Source organism: Sparus aurata, chromosome 8, assembly GCF_900880675.1.
Source record: "Sparus aurata chromosome 8, fSpaAur1.1, whole genome shotgun sequence".
NCBI lineage: Eukaryota > Metazoa > Chordata > Actinopteri > Spariformes > Sparidae > Sparus > Sparus aurata.
This window is the reverse complement of record NC_044194.1, coordinates 6,874,776-6,890,673: the sequence shown is the minus strand read 5'-3', so window position 1 is coordinate 6,890,673 and position 15,898 is coordinate 6,874,776. Positions and strand designations below refer to the sequence as shown.

General features: G+C 41.2%; 2 protein-coding genes across 11 annotated transcripts; one reads left to right on the top strand and one right to left on the bottom strand.

The window, feature by feature from the left end:
• Window positions 1-2,173: 2,173 nt before the first annotated feature.
• Window positions 2,174-15,891, bottom strand: gdpgp1 (GDP-D-glucose phosphorylase 1). Of its 9 annotated transcripts, none has more exons than XM_030426680.1 (2): window positions 15,845-15,891; window positions 2,174-3,487 (listed from the first exon to the last, which is right to left on the bottom strand). In XM_030426680.1, the coding sequence occupies exons 1-2, from the start codon at window positions 15,870-15,872 to the stop codon at window positions 2,424-2,426; spliced, it is 1,092 nt and encodes a 363-aa protein (XP_030282540.1). In that variant the 5' UTR covers window positions 15,873-15,891; the 3' UTR covers window positions 2,174-2,423. The 9 variants fall into 9 exon arrangements, with proteins under 9 accessions (XP_030282540.1, XP_030282541.1, XP_030282545.1 ...); XM_030426681.1 differs by having other exon boundaries at window positions 2,174-3,484; window positions 15,845-15,887; XM_030426685.1 differs by lacking the exon at window positions 15,845-15,891 and adding an exon at window positions 5,110-5,237.
• Window positions 6,306-14,177, top strand: LOC115587074 (titin-like). 2 transcript variants are annotated; one of them, XM_030426677.1, is made up of 4 exons: window positions 6,306-6,476; window positions 7,040-7,082; window positions 7,354-13,620; window positions 13,821-14,177. In XM_030426677.1, the coding sequence occupies exons 1-4, from the start codon at window positions 6,456-6,458 to the stop codon at window positions 13,850-13,852; spliced, it is 6,363 nt and encodes a 2,120-aa protein (XP_030282537.1). In that variant the 5' UTR covers window positions 6,306-6,455; the 3' UTR covers window positions 13,853-14,177. The 2 variants fall into 2 exon arrangements, with proteins under 2 accessions (XP_030282537.1, XP_030282536.1); XM_030426676.1 differs by having other exon boundaries at window positions 6,341-6,476; window positions 7,016-7,082.
• Window positions 15,892-15,898: the final 7 nt, after the last annotated feature.

Below are 15,898 nucleotides of genomic sequence, written 5' to 3'. Positions count from 1 at the left end.
AGTGTTGAAACTGGAACAGTTAAACTGTCTCTTTAGTTTGTTGTGAGAATTTGGATGTGTTGCTGTTAATGTGTCGTCACTGCGACTCATCACATTTAATATCTCGGCCGGCAGATTTGATTCAGCAGATTGAGATGCAGAACGTGATAAAATCGCGCAAACCACTGCGTTTCATCCACAGACGGGTTTCATGTGGGAGAGCGTGGTCACCTTTAAAGGAATATTTCAACCTTTAGGGAAAGACACTTGATATCACTCTTATGTCTGTACAGTAAGTTCAATATGTGGAGGGAGACAGCAGCTGGTTAGCTTAGCATAAAAAAACTGGTAAATGTGAAACCAACAACCTTTCTTTCAGGGAGGATAACGTGAGATTTTACTCATGATGTCATTTATGTCATATCAGAGTCGGACTAGCTGTTTCTCAATTTCCAGTTTTTGACCGGATAATTGGGTGCTAGCTCTAGCTTCAAGCATGAGAGTGACTTTAAATATCTTGTGTAGCCTAACTGTTGGTAAAAAAGCAAATAAGTGCATTTCTCACAATATCGTCGGCTGATTTAATGTGTAAACTGGAGCCTGTGTGTGAATAGTCTGGTCACAACTATCTATGATGAAGCAGCAGCCAGACTAAACTTCTCTCGACTCATTTTGCATTCGGTAACACTGACAGTGGAAAAAAGAGCGAATGTGCACTCAGGGAGAGCAAAATGTAAATAGTAAAGAATGATCCAGCCCTGACTGTCCCGTACCTGTTTGTTGTGTCGGCACAGTGAGACACATGTACAGGCTTCAAGCAGTACGGCAGCTCATAAATGTCATGTGCATGTTTCCCTTTATGTGTGAAACTGTAACGACATGTGGACAAAACTGCTTCAAACCAACAAAAGAAACTAGAAACAAGCTAGTATTTATATATTATTATTATTATTATTAAGCCCAGTAAAATGGTTATTGTTCAGGAATACATTTATAAACATAATCCTGATTTGGAGAATTTGAGTTTACCCCTGTCCTACCAAAACAATCACATTAAGAAACAAATAAAAATCCTTGCCTCTTGCCATACATATCTACATTAAAATGTGTGTGCAGTCACCCCCTCTCTGATTAATCTGAACCTCCGCACAAAAACATATGTAATGTGACGCCAGTACACCTCATAGCACACTCTATTGAGTCTATTTGGGCTTCTTTAAGTTGACCCCCAGGGCTGAGGATCTAAAGGGATAAATGATTAAAAAAGGAAAGTGGTGCATTTTTAGTTGTATCTCTTACTTAGCTTCAAATTGTCATTTGTGTATTAAAAACACATTTTGCATATACAGTATATGTGAGCATGACGCAGCATCACTAAGTAATCAGAGTAGAGTTCCCATTATTTACTCAACAGACATGGCAAGATTCTTATTTGTGGTCATTAAACACTTCCATGCAGGGCTGTCTTGCTGATGACCAGACTACAACAAGCCCGGATTTGACTGAATGATGTGGGTGACTCTTTGGGCAAAGTTTGAAAAGATAAAACCAAGATGCAATTTTTTTTTTTTTTTTACTATTTTTACTAAAAATGTGCATCTTGCCCTAAACGCAGTTTACCTAGATGTGTCAAAATTGATTTTTATAAGTGCTACAAAGCGCATTCATCATAACATGAAGCATGTATGTTTGTGCTCTATATATCCTGGAACACCTGAGCACATCCTCATCTAAACATATAGATCTATGCACCGGTTGCTTGCTCACCTATGAGGAACCTCATTAAAAATAAATAAGCGAGCAGCTACCTATGCTCATTGATCTTACTGCTCGACTTCACGCTGCTGCCCTGGTGATGTAATTCTGGCAGATGATGTGCCCTTCAGGGACGGTGCGTAGCGTAAACCTTGATGCCCCCTTCATCCGAGCACCACTGTACAGCCTCGTGGAAGCAGTTAATGTTTCTCATACCGTCTTTAGATTAAGGGAAATGGTTTCTATTTGTTTAACATAAACAAATAAGAACCATGACCTTTTGTTAGCTACGGCTGTGGCATTCTTGTTTTTCAACTATCCTTTATTTATTGTCTTGGCTCTCTTTATCTGGAATGACCGAACTGGCAGGTACATTCACTCACACCTGGAAGCTGCTCAGTGCAATAACAAAAAGTAAAGAAAATACAAAACTCCCATGTTTTAAGATTAAAAAAAGGTTTTGGCATTTTATTTGCAACCAGTTTAAATACAACACATCAATTAGGTCCATTAAATACATCCTTATTGATCAGGTGCTCTTGTGCACTTCCAGTGTAATTGTGTACATTCAGTCTTGCAGTGTGAAGATACGCTCTCATTTGTTTTTATCATAGCAGAAAACTAAACATTTTCCAGTACTTGATTTCGACAGATACAGTGAGAATATAATGACACTCCCAGTTGATACATTATGAGTCCATTAAATGACCAGTAAGCTGCTCTTCTAATGTCTGAAACTCTGCATCGGGGAGAAGATACCTCTGGGTGATCTCTATCACATCTTTCTCTGTAGCTTGCTCGAAGTCTTTCTTGTTCTTGAACGGTAAATGTCCAGCCAGCTCACACAGAGCAACATTGAAGGCAGACTCTTCTTTGGCACCGAAGGACGACAATCTGGGCCATACAGCGATACGAACGCCTTTTCTTGAAAGGCGATCCCCTTCATTCTGTATGTGATCGCAGGGCGGACATCCTCTAGTCATGTACAGGTTGTGAGCAATATTACCGGCCACAAGGCGGTCTGTTACTTTACAGATGGCTCTGGATATTTTCTCCACGCTCCCTGATTCTGTGTAAAACATAAAGCCTCCAGGAAAGTCCAACAAGCGATAAAACCCTTGTCCAGGAACCAGCGGCTTGACCGGCGCAGATTCTATCTTGAGCTCGCGGTCCAGGTAATACCCGTGCATGTGTAAGTGATTGACGGACGCAAACGCTCCAAGACTGTTGAACCCCACACGAAAACCAGGATCGGTGCTCAGGAGCACGGATTCAATACCGACCTGGATGATGAACGTCGTCAGGATCTGTGGGAAGCAGCGTGATGGATCTGGAACAAAGAGACAATGTCCAAACTCTAAAGGGCTGACGTTGACCAGCACAACCATCCTGCAGGACTCATCCCCTCCCTCAGAGTCCTTTATCATCTCACATATGATTTCTTCTGGATTGATTTTGTTAAAATTAAACTGCTTGGCGTCGAACTCCTGCTGAATTCTCAGTATCTCCTGAGGCTTTCTTCTCTGTGTTCCTCTTTGAACATTCAGCTGGGCCACATAGCTAAGTGGGCCCGGCAGGATCCGCGTTTGCAAGTCCCCAAGATTGTAGCGAAAGAGCCCCCTGTCCATCCTGTCCGTCCAGCCGGTCTTAATGGTTGTGTCAAACTTTGCTGGTTTTGTGGCCATTCCACGACACGGATCCGTGACAAAGTCCTGGTCGCTGTACACAAACTGGAGCGGCATGGTTGGACCTGCTGGTGAACAGTGAGGGATAAGATGTTAGACCAGGTTGGTTCAGTTAGGCGTCACATGCAAATGCAAATAACAATTATAGATTAATGTTAGGAATTATAATGCTTATTTTATCTGTGTGATGGCCAAATATCAAATACTAGAAAATAAATCATAATAAAGTCAAGAACACATTCACATATGAAAACCTACACCTTAAATATCTACATTTTTACCAGTTAATGTACCTCAGTGATTTAATAATTGACATATCATATTAGGGCTGGGCGATATGGCCTAAAAATTGAATCTCCGATTTTTTCACACCAAACTCGATTTACGTTTTTAAGCGATTTTTTTATCCTTCTCAAGAACAAATTTCAACATGCTGTTGTAAAGAGTGCAGCTTCAAACTCATTTAAAAAAATAAATAAAAGTGCATCCTTTTGAAAAGAATGTGTCTCTTTTTGATAACAAATGCTTTTGTAAACATATTTAACATGTCAGATTGCTTGCTATTATAAAAACAGATCAGTCTCCATATTGGTATTGATAAAGTGTTAACATAACTTTTATGAAATACTTCATTTTGCAAAAGGTGCCTTTTGTTTCCAAATAGTATTTTATATCCCTGAAGATATGTAAACTAAATCAAACATCTGCATGCATTGCATAGTAAACACTGCATGTTGGTAGATGTACAGGACATCAGGTGTGTGCTGGCTGTCTTTTTAAAACATTTTTGGCCAGGAAGACGAGTCTGTCTGCTTCCTCTGGCTGGAGACATCATGCCCCGTTGTGGCTTTGTAGCACAAACCTGGGGGGTCGAACATTGTCTGCATGTGGATGAACCTCCGGCGTTTCCACTGTAAATACGGGCACCATAACTTTAGCGATATGCAACGTGACTGCATCCGTAACAACTGTCCACCGGGACCCTTTCTTCTCATACGGGACACAACCGCTAATGTTGGTTGCTAAATAGCAGGTATTTGTGGGCTGCCGCGGTCTTCTCGTAGTAACAAGTGTCCCACTGTGATACATGCGTCTGTTTGAGAGGCTGAAATAAATGTCGGTCCGCTGCCTTTAGTAACAACAGCCTTTGAACAAACTTTGCAGCGGACGGTGGTTTGTTCGAGGTCCGACGCTACAAAACCAAACTACTAACGAGACGGTGCCGTGTTAGGAACGAGCCCGCTGCATGTTGTTGTGTTTGTTTCTCAGTGGAATGTCAATGCGGTGGGCGGAGCCACTATGAACTACGGGAGCCCATGAGGAGCGGCGGCGGAGCAAGTGAAATAAAAACTCGATTTTCATATTTTTAAAATCGTCCTAAACCAAAAACTCGAATTAATCGATTTTGCCGATTTATCGCCCAGCCCTATATCATATTATTTCAGCTGCAGTGTGATGACAGTGAAAGCTCTGAAATCAAAAAAGACTCTTCTAGATAAGACAGATATATTTTTTTATTTTAATCATTCATGCTTGATTCATTGGTTGTTTGCTAACTACACATAGCTCGTTCGTGTTGACACTGTAGCTTAATCTCGTTGTATTGCAACACCAGCGTGTCAAAGTGACGTCTTAAAAGTCTTAAAGAGTTTCAACTAACCGTTTAAATCTTTTAAGAGCTTCAACTTACAGCCACATTCGCTCACCGGTGTCTACTTTCCACCGAGTTTCTCTCCCAACATCGGTTACTTCCGGTTACATGTGTTCTTCCTCGTGGCTGTTTATTACTGCATTTCCGGCATCAGTTTTTCAGAATAAATGTTTCTAGAAATAAATTCACATAATCTCTCATTACCACATTCAATAAATTGTGTACATTTATGTTACTGTTAGTCTCCTGATATTTTAAATGCAGTTTTACTTATTTACATCTGTCTTTTGATAGTGAAATGACACATTATAATAACCATCAACAATAAATAAATACGTTATTTCACTATTAATAAATAATAAAATACTTTATAAACCATTCATGATGCAATTGCTTATAGTAAACTGGCAACTGATGTTTATAAAACTCTGTAGATGGTTAATAAATACTGTGTAGTTCATCTATAAACATTATTGGATGGTCATTATAAATGAACCTTTACATTGCCTCATAAATAGTTTAAAAAGCATTTCTTTGTTTATTAAGATAGGAACAGCCCTCAATTAAAATGTAAACAATTCTAACTTTACCATGTATGAATTACGGTTGTTATAAAGTGTGACCATTAGTGGCAGATATCAGACAAATCATCAAAAGCATCCCTTAGATAATCAATTTATACGGGAGACATAGATACAGTTACAGAATACTGACGAAAGAGAGGATTTAACATTGTATCTGAGTCTTTAAAAGCCAGGCTTTTGTCTAGTGTCTGTATATGTTAACTTGCGGGTTTATTCTGTACTGTTCTCTCAAATTTTTTCTAATTTTATCAGATAGTTTAACTCTATTATACGTTATGTGTTCTTCTTACCTTTTTCATGTTCACCACTTGGAGTTGCATTTGAGTTATAACTTGTGAGTCATAAATAATCTCTGATTTGATTTCATAGCATTACCCTGTTTGTACCACTTGTTATGAAAGGCTCTTGTTCACTTAATATGTGCTCTCATATAAACCAACCCCCCTGGTGGACATACCCACAAAGGTATTTAGAGGATATCTACATTGTTAAGTCATGGGTAAACCCCCTTGTAACTAGAATAGTATGTGTGCAATATTTTACTGTTGAGGAGCTTTCCATTTTTCCCCAGCTGACCCATGTTGCTAAACTAACTTTGAAAGAATGAGCAGCTGGCCAATCAGCCACCCTGGTTATTTTGGTCGCTGCATGCTTTTGGAGATAAAGCAGACAGTGACTGGCAAAGCTGCGTACGTCTGCCACACAGTTTTGAGGCTCACATCGTCTGTGCATCTTAACTAAGATATCAACTGAATTCACTTTGAATTTCTCTCACATAAATAGGAACTACCAAGAGACAGAATGGAAGCCAGCAACAATGAGGTAAGAACAGCTGTGTTTGGAAATGTTATATTTAGCAATTGTATCTTAAAGGTTGCTGGAATATAGTACAGAGGGAATTGGGGGCATCTCTGAGTTAACTTTATGATTGATGATCCTTTACATCCTGTGTTTCTTACTTAAGTGAAATGGTTTAAACCTTATATTAGAGCTTTGAGAGGGGGGATAATAATAGAGTTGTATCTGTTCTGTCAGTAGAACAGATGGCAAACGAAGTTCGTCATGTCTCTAGTTATTTTAAACACCATCAAGAGTTTCTATTACCAACACATCACACTCACTTGACCTACATTAACATTTGTTTTAAACACTAAAGTTCGTTTTGTCAGAATCCTATTTGTATTAAACATGTATAGTAATTATAATGTGGTCATATAGCTACAGTCCATCTACTTCCAAACAAACAAACAAACAAACAAACAAACAAACAAACAACATAACAGTTTCAGGGGAAAAAAAGACAAAAGAAAGGTACTGCGTTGATTGTGTTAGCTTGTGTTTAATTTTACTTTATCTTACAGCTCTTGTACCATTCTCTTTTGCAGGCGGGAAAGAAAGCAGAAGATAAGGCTCCCACTCTAAATATAGGTACGACACCAGATACCAATGCAAAGCTCACAGCAATAGATTCCCCGTCATCCCGCCAAGTTATTGTCACAGGCATGCAATCATCTTATCACTGTGCACTGTGTAAATATTATTCAACTGACTATGCAGTATGCCATGTTCTCTGTCTGAGAACAAATCTTTCAATTAAAAAATAGAGATATCATACAAATATTGTATTATTAATAGGACCCTCCACAGCAAGCCTTACCGAATGTTCTTTTTATCTGATGTTTTGATTTCCTCACACCAGGTCAGGCTGCCACTTCTGCAGAAAATGGAGGACACAACCCTAACGTCCAATCTGACCCTGCTACAGATTTGGAAAATGCCATTAAACCAAAACTCCAAATAACCTTAAGCACATTTACTGTCAAAAACGGTCAAGATCTGAAAGTAGAGATTCCAGTGGTTGGACACCCAAAGCCAAAGGTTGAATGGAAAAGAGATGGTCAGGCAGTCAGAGAAACGTCAAGGCTGGAGATTTCAAATACATCATCTTTAACAGTTCTTCACATCAGGCATGGTGCCAGGGAGCACTCTGGCCAGTACTCTATCACAGCAAGCAACTGTGCAGGGAAATATACAGGAGATATCACTGTGGTTGTTCTTGAAAAGCCGGACCCACCTACAGGGCCTGTGAGGATTGATGAGATCAGTTCTGACTATGTTACCATCTCCTGGGATCCACCAGAATACACAGGAGGCTGTCAGCTAGACAACTACATAGTGGAGAAACGGGAAACTACAAGTACAGATTGGCAGACTGTGTCAGCAACGACAGTAAGAACCACAATCAAAGCCACCAAACTGAAGACAGGAAATGAGTACCAATTCAGGGTGTTTGCAGAAAATAGATATGGAAAGAGTACTGCAATCACCTCTCCAATTGTAACTGCACAATATCCTTTCAGTGTGCCCACTGCTCCTGGCACCCCCTTTGCATCCACAGTGACAAAGTACAGCATGGTGGTTGAATGGGAGCCTCCTGCCAAAGATGGAGGCAGCCCCATCATTGGCTATCACCTTGAACGCAAAGAGAAGAACAGCATTTTATGGACCAAGCTAAACAAACTTGTTATACCTGATGCTCGCTTCAAGACAAGTGGACTGGAGGAAGGCATTGAGTATGAATTCAGAGTCTTTGCTGAGAATATTGCCGGACTTAGCCCATCTAGCAGGATATCTGAATGCTATGTGGCAAGAGACCGCTGTGATCCCCCTGGTAAACCCGAAGCTGTTGTCATTACTAGAGAGAACATCACACTTCAGTGGGCAAAACCCAAGTATGATGGTGGAAGCACCATTACAGGCTACGTTGTTGAAAAGAAGGAGCTCCCAGATAACAGATGGATGAAGGCAAACTTCACCAATGTTATTGAGAATGAGTTCACAGTCACAGGTCTGATAGGAGGCGACAGTTATGAGTTTAGAGTAACTGCAAAAAATGGTGCTGGTGTTTGGAGTGCACCTTCAGAAAGTGTAACCATCATCGCTCAGGATGTTATTGAAGGACCCACAGCCTTTATTGATCCTAAGTTCAAGAGTACGACGATTGTTCAGGCTGGTGAGACATTCGTTATTGATGCTGACTATTTTGGGAAGCCCCTGCCTGAAGTAACGTGGATGAAGGATGGGAAAGAAATTGACAAAGTTACACCGAGAATGGAGGTCAAAAACACCCTCACACATTCAACTCTGACTGTCAGGGACTGTACACGGTCGGATGGGGGACACTTTCTCTTCAGCCTCAGCAATATTGGTGGAACTACATCCATCCCAGTTATTGTGAAGGTGCTGGATAGACCTGGTCCTCCAGATGGGTCTCTGAGGGTGAAAGTTGTTAGTGCAGAGAAATGTAATCTTCACTGGAACCCCCCTGTAAATGATGGCGGTGCCAGTGTCTCCCACTTCATTATTGAGAAAAGGGAGACCAGCCGTGTTACATGGACAGCAGTCGACTCTCAAGTTGAAGCTGTTAGTTACAAAGTGACAAAACTGGTGCCTGGTAAAGAATATATATTCCGAATTGCTGGCGTGAACAAATTTGGTGTTGGTGAATTCCTGGAATCAGAGCCATTCATTGCACAAAATCCTTTCACAACACCAAGTGCACCTTCGACCCCTATAGCCAGCACTGTGACTGGTGACTCTGTGCTGCTAACATGGGAAAGGCCTGAGACTGATGGAGGCTCAGAGATTGATGGCTACATCCTGGAGAAATGTGACAAAGAGGGTGTCAGATGGACCAAATGCAACAAGAGAAGACTTAACGACTTGCGTTTCCGATGCACAGGACTCGCTGAGGGACATTACTATCAGTTTAGAGTGTTGGCAGAAAATGCTGCTGGTGTGGGTACACCCAGTGAGCCAAGCGAGTATATAAAAGTATGTGATGCTACTTACCCACCCGGTCCCCCTACCAACCCCAAAGTGACAGATTATTCTAGCAGTAGTGTATCTCTTACTTGGTCAAAGCCCATCTATGATGGGGGGGCACCCATCAGTGGATTTGTAGTTGAGATGAAAGAAGCAGCAGAGGATGACTGGATCACATGCTCTCCCAGCACAGGTGTAGAGGACACAAACTACACAGTGAAAAGACTGAGGGAAAATGCAGGGTACAACTTTCGCATATGTGCGATGAATGCTGCTGGAATTGGAGAGTATCTGGAACTACCAGGGTCTGTGGTGGCTGCTGAAAAACTGGAGGCACCTGAAATTGAGTTGGACTCTACATTGAGAAAGATTGTCAGTGTCCGAGCCTGTTCCATGTTACGTCTCTTTGTCACCATCAGAGGAAGGCCAGAGCCTGTGGTTAAATGGTCAAAGGAAGGTGGCACCATCAGCGAGCGTGTTCAAATTGAGGTAACAAGCTCCCACACAGTGTTATTGATCGAAAATGTCAATAGAAATGACACAGGAAAATATGTGCTGACTGCTGAGAACTACAGTGGTTCTAAATCAGCGTTCATCAATGTGAGAGTACTGGACTCTCCCAGCGCACCAACAAATCTAGAGGTAAAGGATGTGAAGAAAGACTCTGTGACAATCTCCTGGGAGGCACCTCTCATTGATGGTGGGGCAAAGATTTCCCACTACATCATAGAAAAGCGAGAGGAAGCTAGGTTGGCATTCACAAGCGTCTGTAGCAACTGTTTGAGAAACTCGTACAAGATTGACAATCTCCAGGAAGGATGCTTCTATAATTTCCGTGTCCTGGCTGTAAATGAGTTTGGCACTGGCCTGCCAGCAGAGACCACTGAGGCTATTAAAGTGTCTGAAGCCCCTCTGCCTCCTGGCAAAATCTCAGTCAGTGATGTTACTGGCAATAGTGGAAGGCTCTCTTGGGAGAAACCTGACCATGATGGAGGAAGCAAAATCACATGTTATATTGTAGAAATGCAGACTAAGGGAGATGATACATGGACAATATGTTCAGAAAGTAGAGCACTGGAAGTGACTATTAATGGGCTAGTTAAAGGAAAGGAGTATTTGTTTAGAGTGAGTGCTGTGAACGAAAAGGGAAAAAGTGAACCAAAGTACCTTTTGGCACCTGTTACAGTAAATGATACCAGTGCTGGGCCCATTATCAATTTGCTTTGCAACACATTCAATGTGAAGGCGGGAAATGACCTAAAGATCGAGGTCCCATTCAAGGCTCTACCACTGCCAACCATAGCCTGGAACAAAGATGGCAGCTTGCTAAAAGAGACAAGCAGGGTAAATACGCATGTATCTGACACATCATCTCAGATCACTATCAAAGATGCAACCAGAATAGACGCTGGCATGTATGAGGTGACCCTGACCAACTCTGCTGGAACCACATCGGCTGAAATCTTTGTTAATGTTGTTGAAAGACCTGGACCACCAAGTGACCTCAGTGTGGATGAAGTGAGTGCTGACTTTGTGTCTTTGTCATGGCAGCCCCCACATTACACTGGCGGATGTGAAATTAGTAATTATGTTGTTGAGAAGAGAGATACAAGCAGCACAATGTGGCAGACTGTATCAGCTACAGTGGCCAGAACATCAATCAAAATTTCCCGTCTGACACAGGGCACTGAATATCAGTTCCGTATTGCTGCAGAGAATCGCTACGGAAAAAGCCACTTCGTTGAGTCTGAACCTGTTGTTGCTCAGTATCCCTTCAAGCCCCCTGGACAACCAACCGACCTCAGAATTCTGAATGCTTCAAAGTCCGTAATGGTGGTTGTATGGAGCAAGCCAGACAGTGATGGTGGCAGCCCTGTCATTGGCTACCATATTGAATGCAAAGATCAAAGCAGTATTTTGTGGACTAAGTTAAACAAGAGCCCAGTGACTGAGAACCAATTCAAGGTGACAAGTGTTGAAGAAGGTCTGATATACGAATTCCGGGTCTGTGCTGAGAATATGGCTGGTATTGGACCATGCAGTAAGGCCTCTGAGCCTGTGGCAGCGAGAGACCAGTGCGATCCTCCCCGCAATCTGACAGTCACCAATATAACTAACAGCTCAGTTTCCCTCTCATGGGACAAACCAGAATATGATGGTGGGGCTAAAATAACTGGGTACATTGTCGAGCGTAAAGAGCTACCAGATGGTTGCTGGCTTAAATGCAACTTCACCAGTTTACTGGACACCTTCTTGGAAGTGACCGGCCTCACAGAGGATGAAGAGTATGATTTTCGTGTGATTGCAAAGAATTCTGCTGAGCTCTTCAGTGCCCCCTCTGAAACCACAGGACCTGTTACAGTACAGCATGACGTGGAGCCACCCAGAATTATCTTGGAGGACAAATTTAAACAGGCAGTGGTTGTCAAAGCAGGAGACCTACTAAGAATAGATGCCGACATCTCTGGCCGACCCAACCCTACAGTGTTTTGGTTGAAAAATAGTAGAAATATCGCCACCAAGGGAAGGGTTGAAATAACTGCGACAAAGTTGCATACCTCTTTACTTATCAGAGAATGTGTTAGGAAAGACTCTGGACAGTATACTCTGACTCTACAGAATACAGGTGGTACCACGTCTAAGACAATCACCTGCAAGATCCTGGACAGGCCAGGCCCACCTGCTGGACCTATGGAAGTGTCTGGACTCTCAGCAGAGAAATGTACCCTGTCATGGGGACCCCCCCCTGAGACTGGTGGTGCTGAGATAATGTACTATATTGTTGAGAAGTGTGAAACCAGTCGTGTTGCTTGGATCGTTGTGTACGGAGACATGATGGCAACTACTTGCAAAATAAGCAAGCTGATTAAAGGCAATGAATACCTGTTTAGGGTAAAGGCAGTGAACAAGTATGGTGAAGGTGAGACTTTGGAAAGTGAACCCATCAAAGCCATGGATCCCTTTACTATCCCATCAGCTCCAACGGATGTTGAGGTCACAAGTGCAAGTAGCGACACTATGACTGTCTGCTGGAAGAGACCTGCCACTGACGGTGGCAACCGCATCAGTGGTTACATTATAGAGAAGAGGGAGAAGCAGGGCGTACGCTGGGTTCGTGTCAATAAGAAACCAGTATATGACCTACGTGTTAAAGCCTCCTGCCTGCAAGAGGGATGCGAGTATGAATTCAGAGTTTTTGCTGAGAATGCTGCCGGGCTCAGTGAACCCAGTCTCCCTTGTCAACTCACTCTGGCAGAGGATCCAAAGTTTCTACCTTCCCCTCCTGCAAAACCCACTATAATCGATTCATCCAAGTCATCCATCACCCTGTCATGGAACAAGCCACTGTTTGATGGTGGAGCACCAATCACTGGATACAAAGTTGAATTGAGGATGCCAACAGTAGATGACTGGTCTGTTGGTGTCCATAACACAGATAAAACAGTGGTTACGGTTAATGGACTCAAATCAGGGAATGAATATGTGTTTATTGTCAGATCCATAAACAAGATTGGCATCAGCGATCCCAGTCCAGAAACAGATCCTCATGTGGCCATGGATAGAGAGGAGGAGCCCAGGTTTGATGTTACCGCCGAGATGAGGAAGACCTTACTTGTTAAAGATGGAAGCTCCTTCACTTTGACTGTGCCTTTCACAGGCAGACCTGTTCCGAGTGTGACATGGGACAAAGCAGATGTGGATCTGAGAGTGAGAGGATTGATCAGCACCAGCAGATCCGTGACCTCTATCACAGTGGAAGGTGCAACACGGGATGACTCCGGCAAATACATAGTCAAACTGCAAAACGATGCGGGATCTGCCTCTTTGGCGCTGAATGTGAGGGTTTTGGATTCACCTGGTCCGCCATCTCATGTAGCAGTGAAAGATGTGACCAAGAACTCTGCCACTGTTTTCTGGGACATCCCTGAGAATGAGGGAGGAGCCCCTGTCAAGAACTACCATGTGGATATACGGGACATCAGCAGGAAAGGGTGGACAAGACTCACTGACAAATGCCGCCGATTGTCCCACAAGGTGTCTGACCTGGAGGAGGGAGGAGTCTACTTCTTCAGAGTCACCGCCGAGAACGAGTACGGGATCGGTGTTCCAGCTGAGACCAAGGAGGGAACGAAAATGACAGGTGTGTGAAGAATAATATTGTAACATGTAAAAGGGATTAGAGTAACTAATAATTCTGATGGGATTAGAAAAACTTTTGGAGAACTATTAGATTGATTTAGCCCTTAAACTTCTTTTACTTTCTGAACATTATTGTATTTATTGAATTAAAAGGAATTCTGTTTTTGTCCATGTTAATTTGTTTGTTTGTGTTCATTTCAGATACAGACTGGGAGACAAATCAAGGAGCTTAGCTTGTCTCCTCCCCAGGGGCGAAGTAATCATCTCCTTATCTTCCTGTCAAGATCATCACCTAGTTCTCATCTCCATCAAGTGTTGTTCAGAAAAATCAGTTAGCAAATTCTCTGTGAATAACATATTACCAGAAGCTGCAGTTTTATAGATATATAATTTCTTTTTTTTTTTAAACATTTGTATACTGGTAGGCTTTATTAATGACTTGCATTTTAATATAGAGGAAAAATACAGTGATGAGGTTTTGTTTGTAATGAATAACAAGAAAAAAATGATGCTGTTTGTTGCATATTTACAATAAAATGAACATGATTATATCTGTTATTCGTATTTTATTTTGGATTCCTTTAGGAAGTGATATACTGTTTACATTTGATAGGATTAAGACGTTCCTAAAGAATACAAACATGACAAGACTAACGGATCAATTAACACGAACTGAACAAAATATAAACTGGGTCTGATGGTTTTAGCTGGGGTCAAACAGCACCATGATGCCTAATTTATCAGGGTATATTGTGCCACATTTTACCTTTATCAAAACGTTGAAGATAGATTATGATATTGCACTTGGCAATATTGCAATTTCAGCAATATTTTGACTAGTTGTTCAGACCTAACAAAAACAAACAAAGGGCTTTATTTTAAAAATGTTGGTTACATTTGGGCTCAGATTTGACATGGTATACATCATTTAGATTTTAATCTTTAAATTTTTTAGATTTTATTGGTCAGATTTTTCATCATTTGGCAATTTTAGGCACTGCAATCTGGATTTTTTTGTTAGAAAGGAGGACACATTCCTAAGCAAGCAGCAGTGTACTGTAAGTAACTATCGTATACTGTATCTCAAAATATTGTAAATAGGATGAAACGATCTATGTTCGGAAAGCTTTTTCTATTTTAGCTATTTTGCTAATCACAGCACCTCTGTTGTAGGCTTTAGCTCAGCCTTAGTCTAACTGTACTGTAATGCGTCATTCTACAAAAAAGTCCACATTTGCAAGTTTAAAATGTCTGAAAAATCACACCATAACTTATTGACTCTATGAATACAGATATATGAAAGCTTACTGATTTGTTTTAACAGGTGTTACCCATAAGGAAAGTAACACCGGTGATGGTAACATCGGTGACAATATCCATGAAAAATGCATCTTACATGCTAGAGGGCATCAAACCACATGTCGTCAATCATTTAAAACTCACTAAATCATGTAATTTAATCAATTTCCATTCAAAAAGTTCCTTAGAAATAAACTAGATCACATCGCTGACATCTACCAAAAGCTTCTTATGAAATCTTGAGATAAATGTGAACATTTCTTAGTAACTGAAAAGAGGCTATCATGTAATTTCGTCATATTTCTTGAGAAAAGGTCACAGGAAATAAAGTTCTTTTAAACAATAGGCTTTTGTCACACAGTTACACCATTAGAATGACTCCAGGGGATGACTACTTTCATTATATATTTAAGAATTTGTATTTTGAAATAAAAAATGTTTAAATGTCATTTCTATCATATATTTGATAGTTACGTATACATTCCTACATTTCCTTCTATACATGGCTGTGGGGGGCATTTGCTCTGACGTGTTTGGAATATAAAACAATTGAAACAATTTTAAACAATTAAAAAACTAATATTTCCAAATTGGTGGCCCATGAGGCAGCATTTTGCTCAAATTACCTATTGTTTTTATTGTTTTTAAATCTCAAGGTGTATTTTTTCTGTAAAGACCAGGTACTTATAAATTAATGTTTCCACAGAGGGAAGATTTTGTAAACTTCTCACCAGAATCAGAAGCAGCTATTTTGAACTGCAGGTGCTGATTTGTCAGTTAACAATTCTTTGGTGAAAGTTATTTCCCCAGAACATTTTTAACAACTTTTGCTTTCATAAACGGAAGCTGCCTATTTCTAAAAAAGTGGTGGGGACACCTCCCTAGTGTCCCTAAAGTACAGTGAGATAATGAAGTCATAACTACACCTTCCATCAGTTCCTCCACCTGTTGCATGTCGCCCGTTTGTCATCACAAACCGT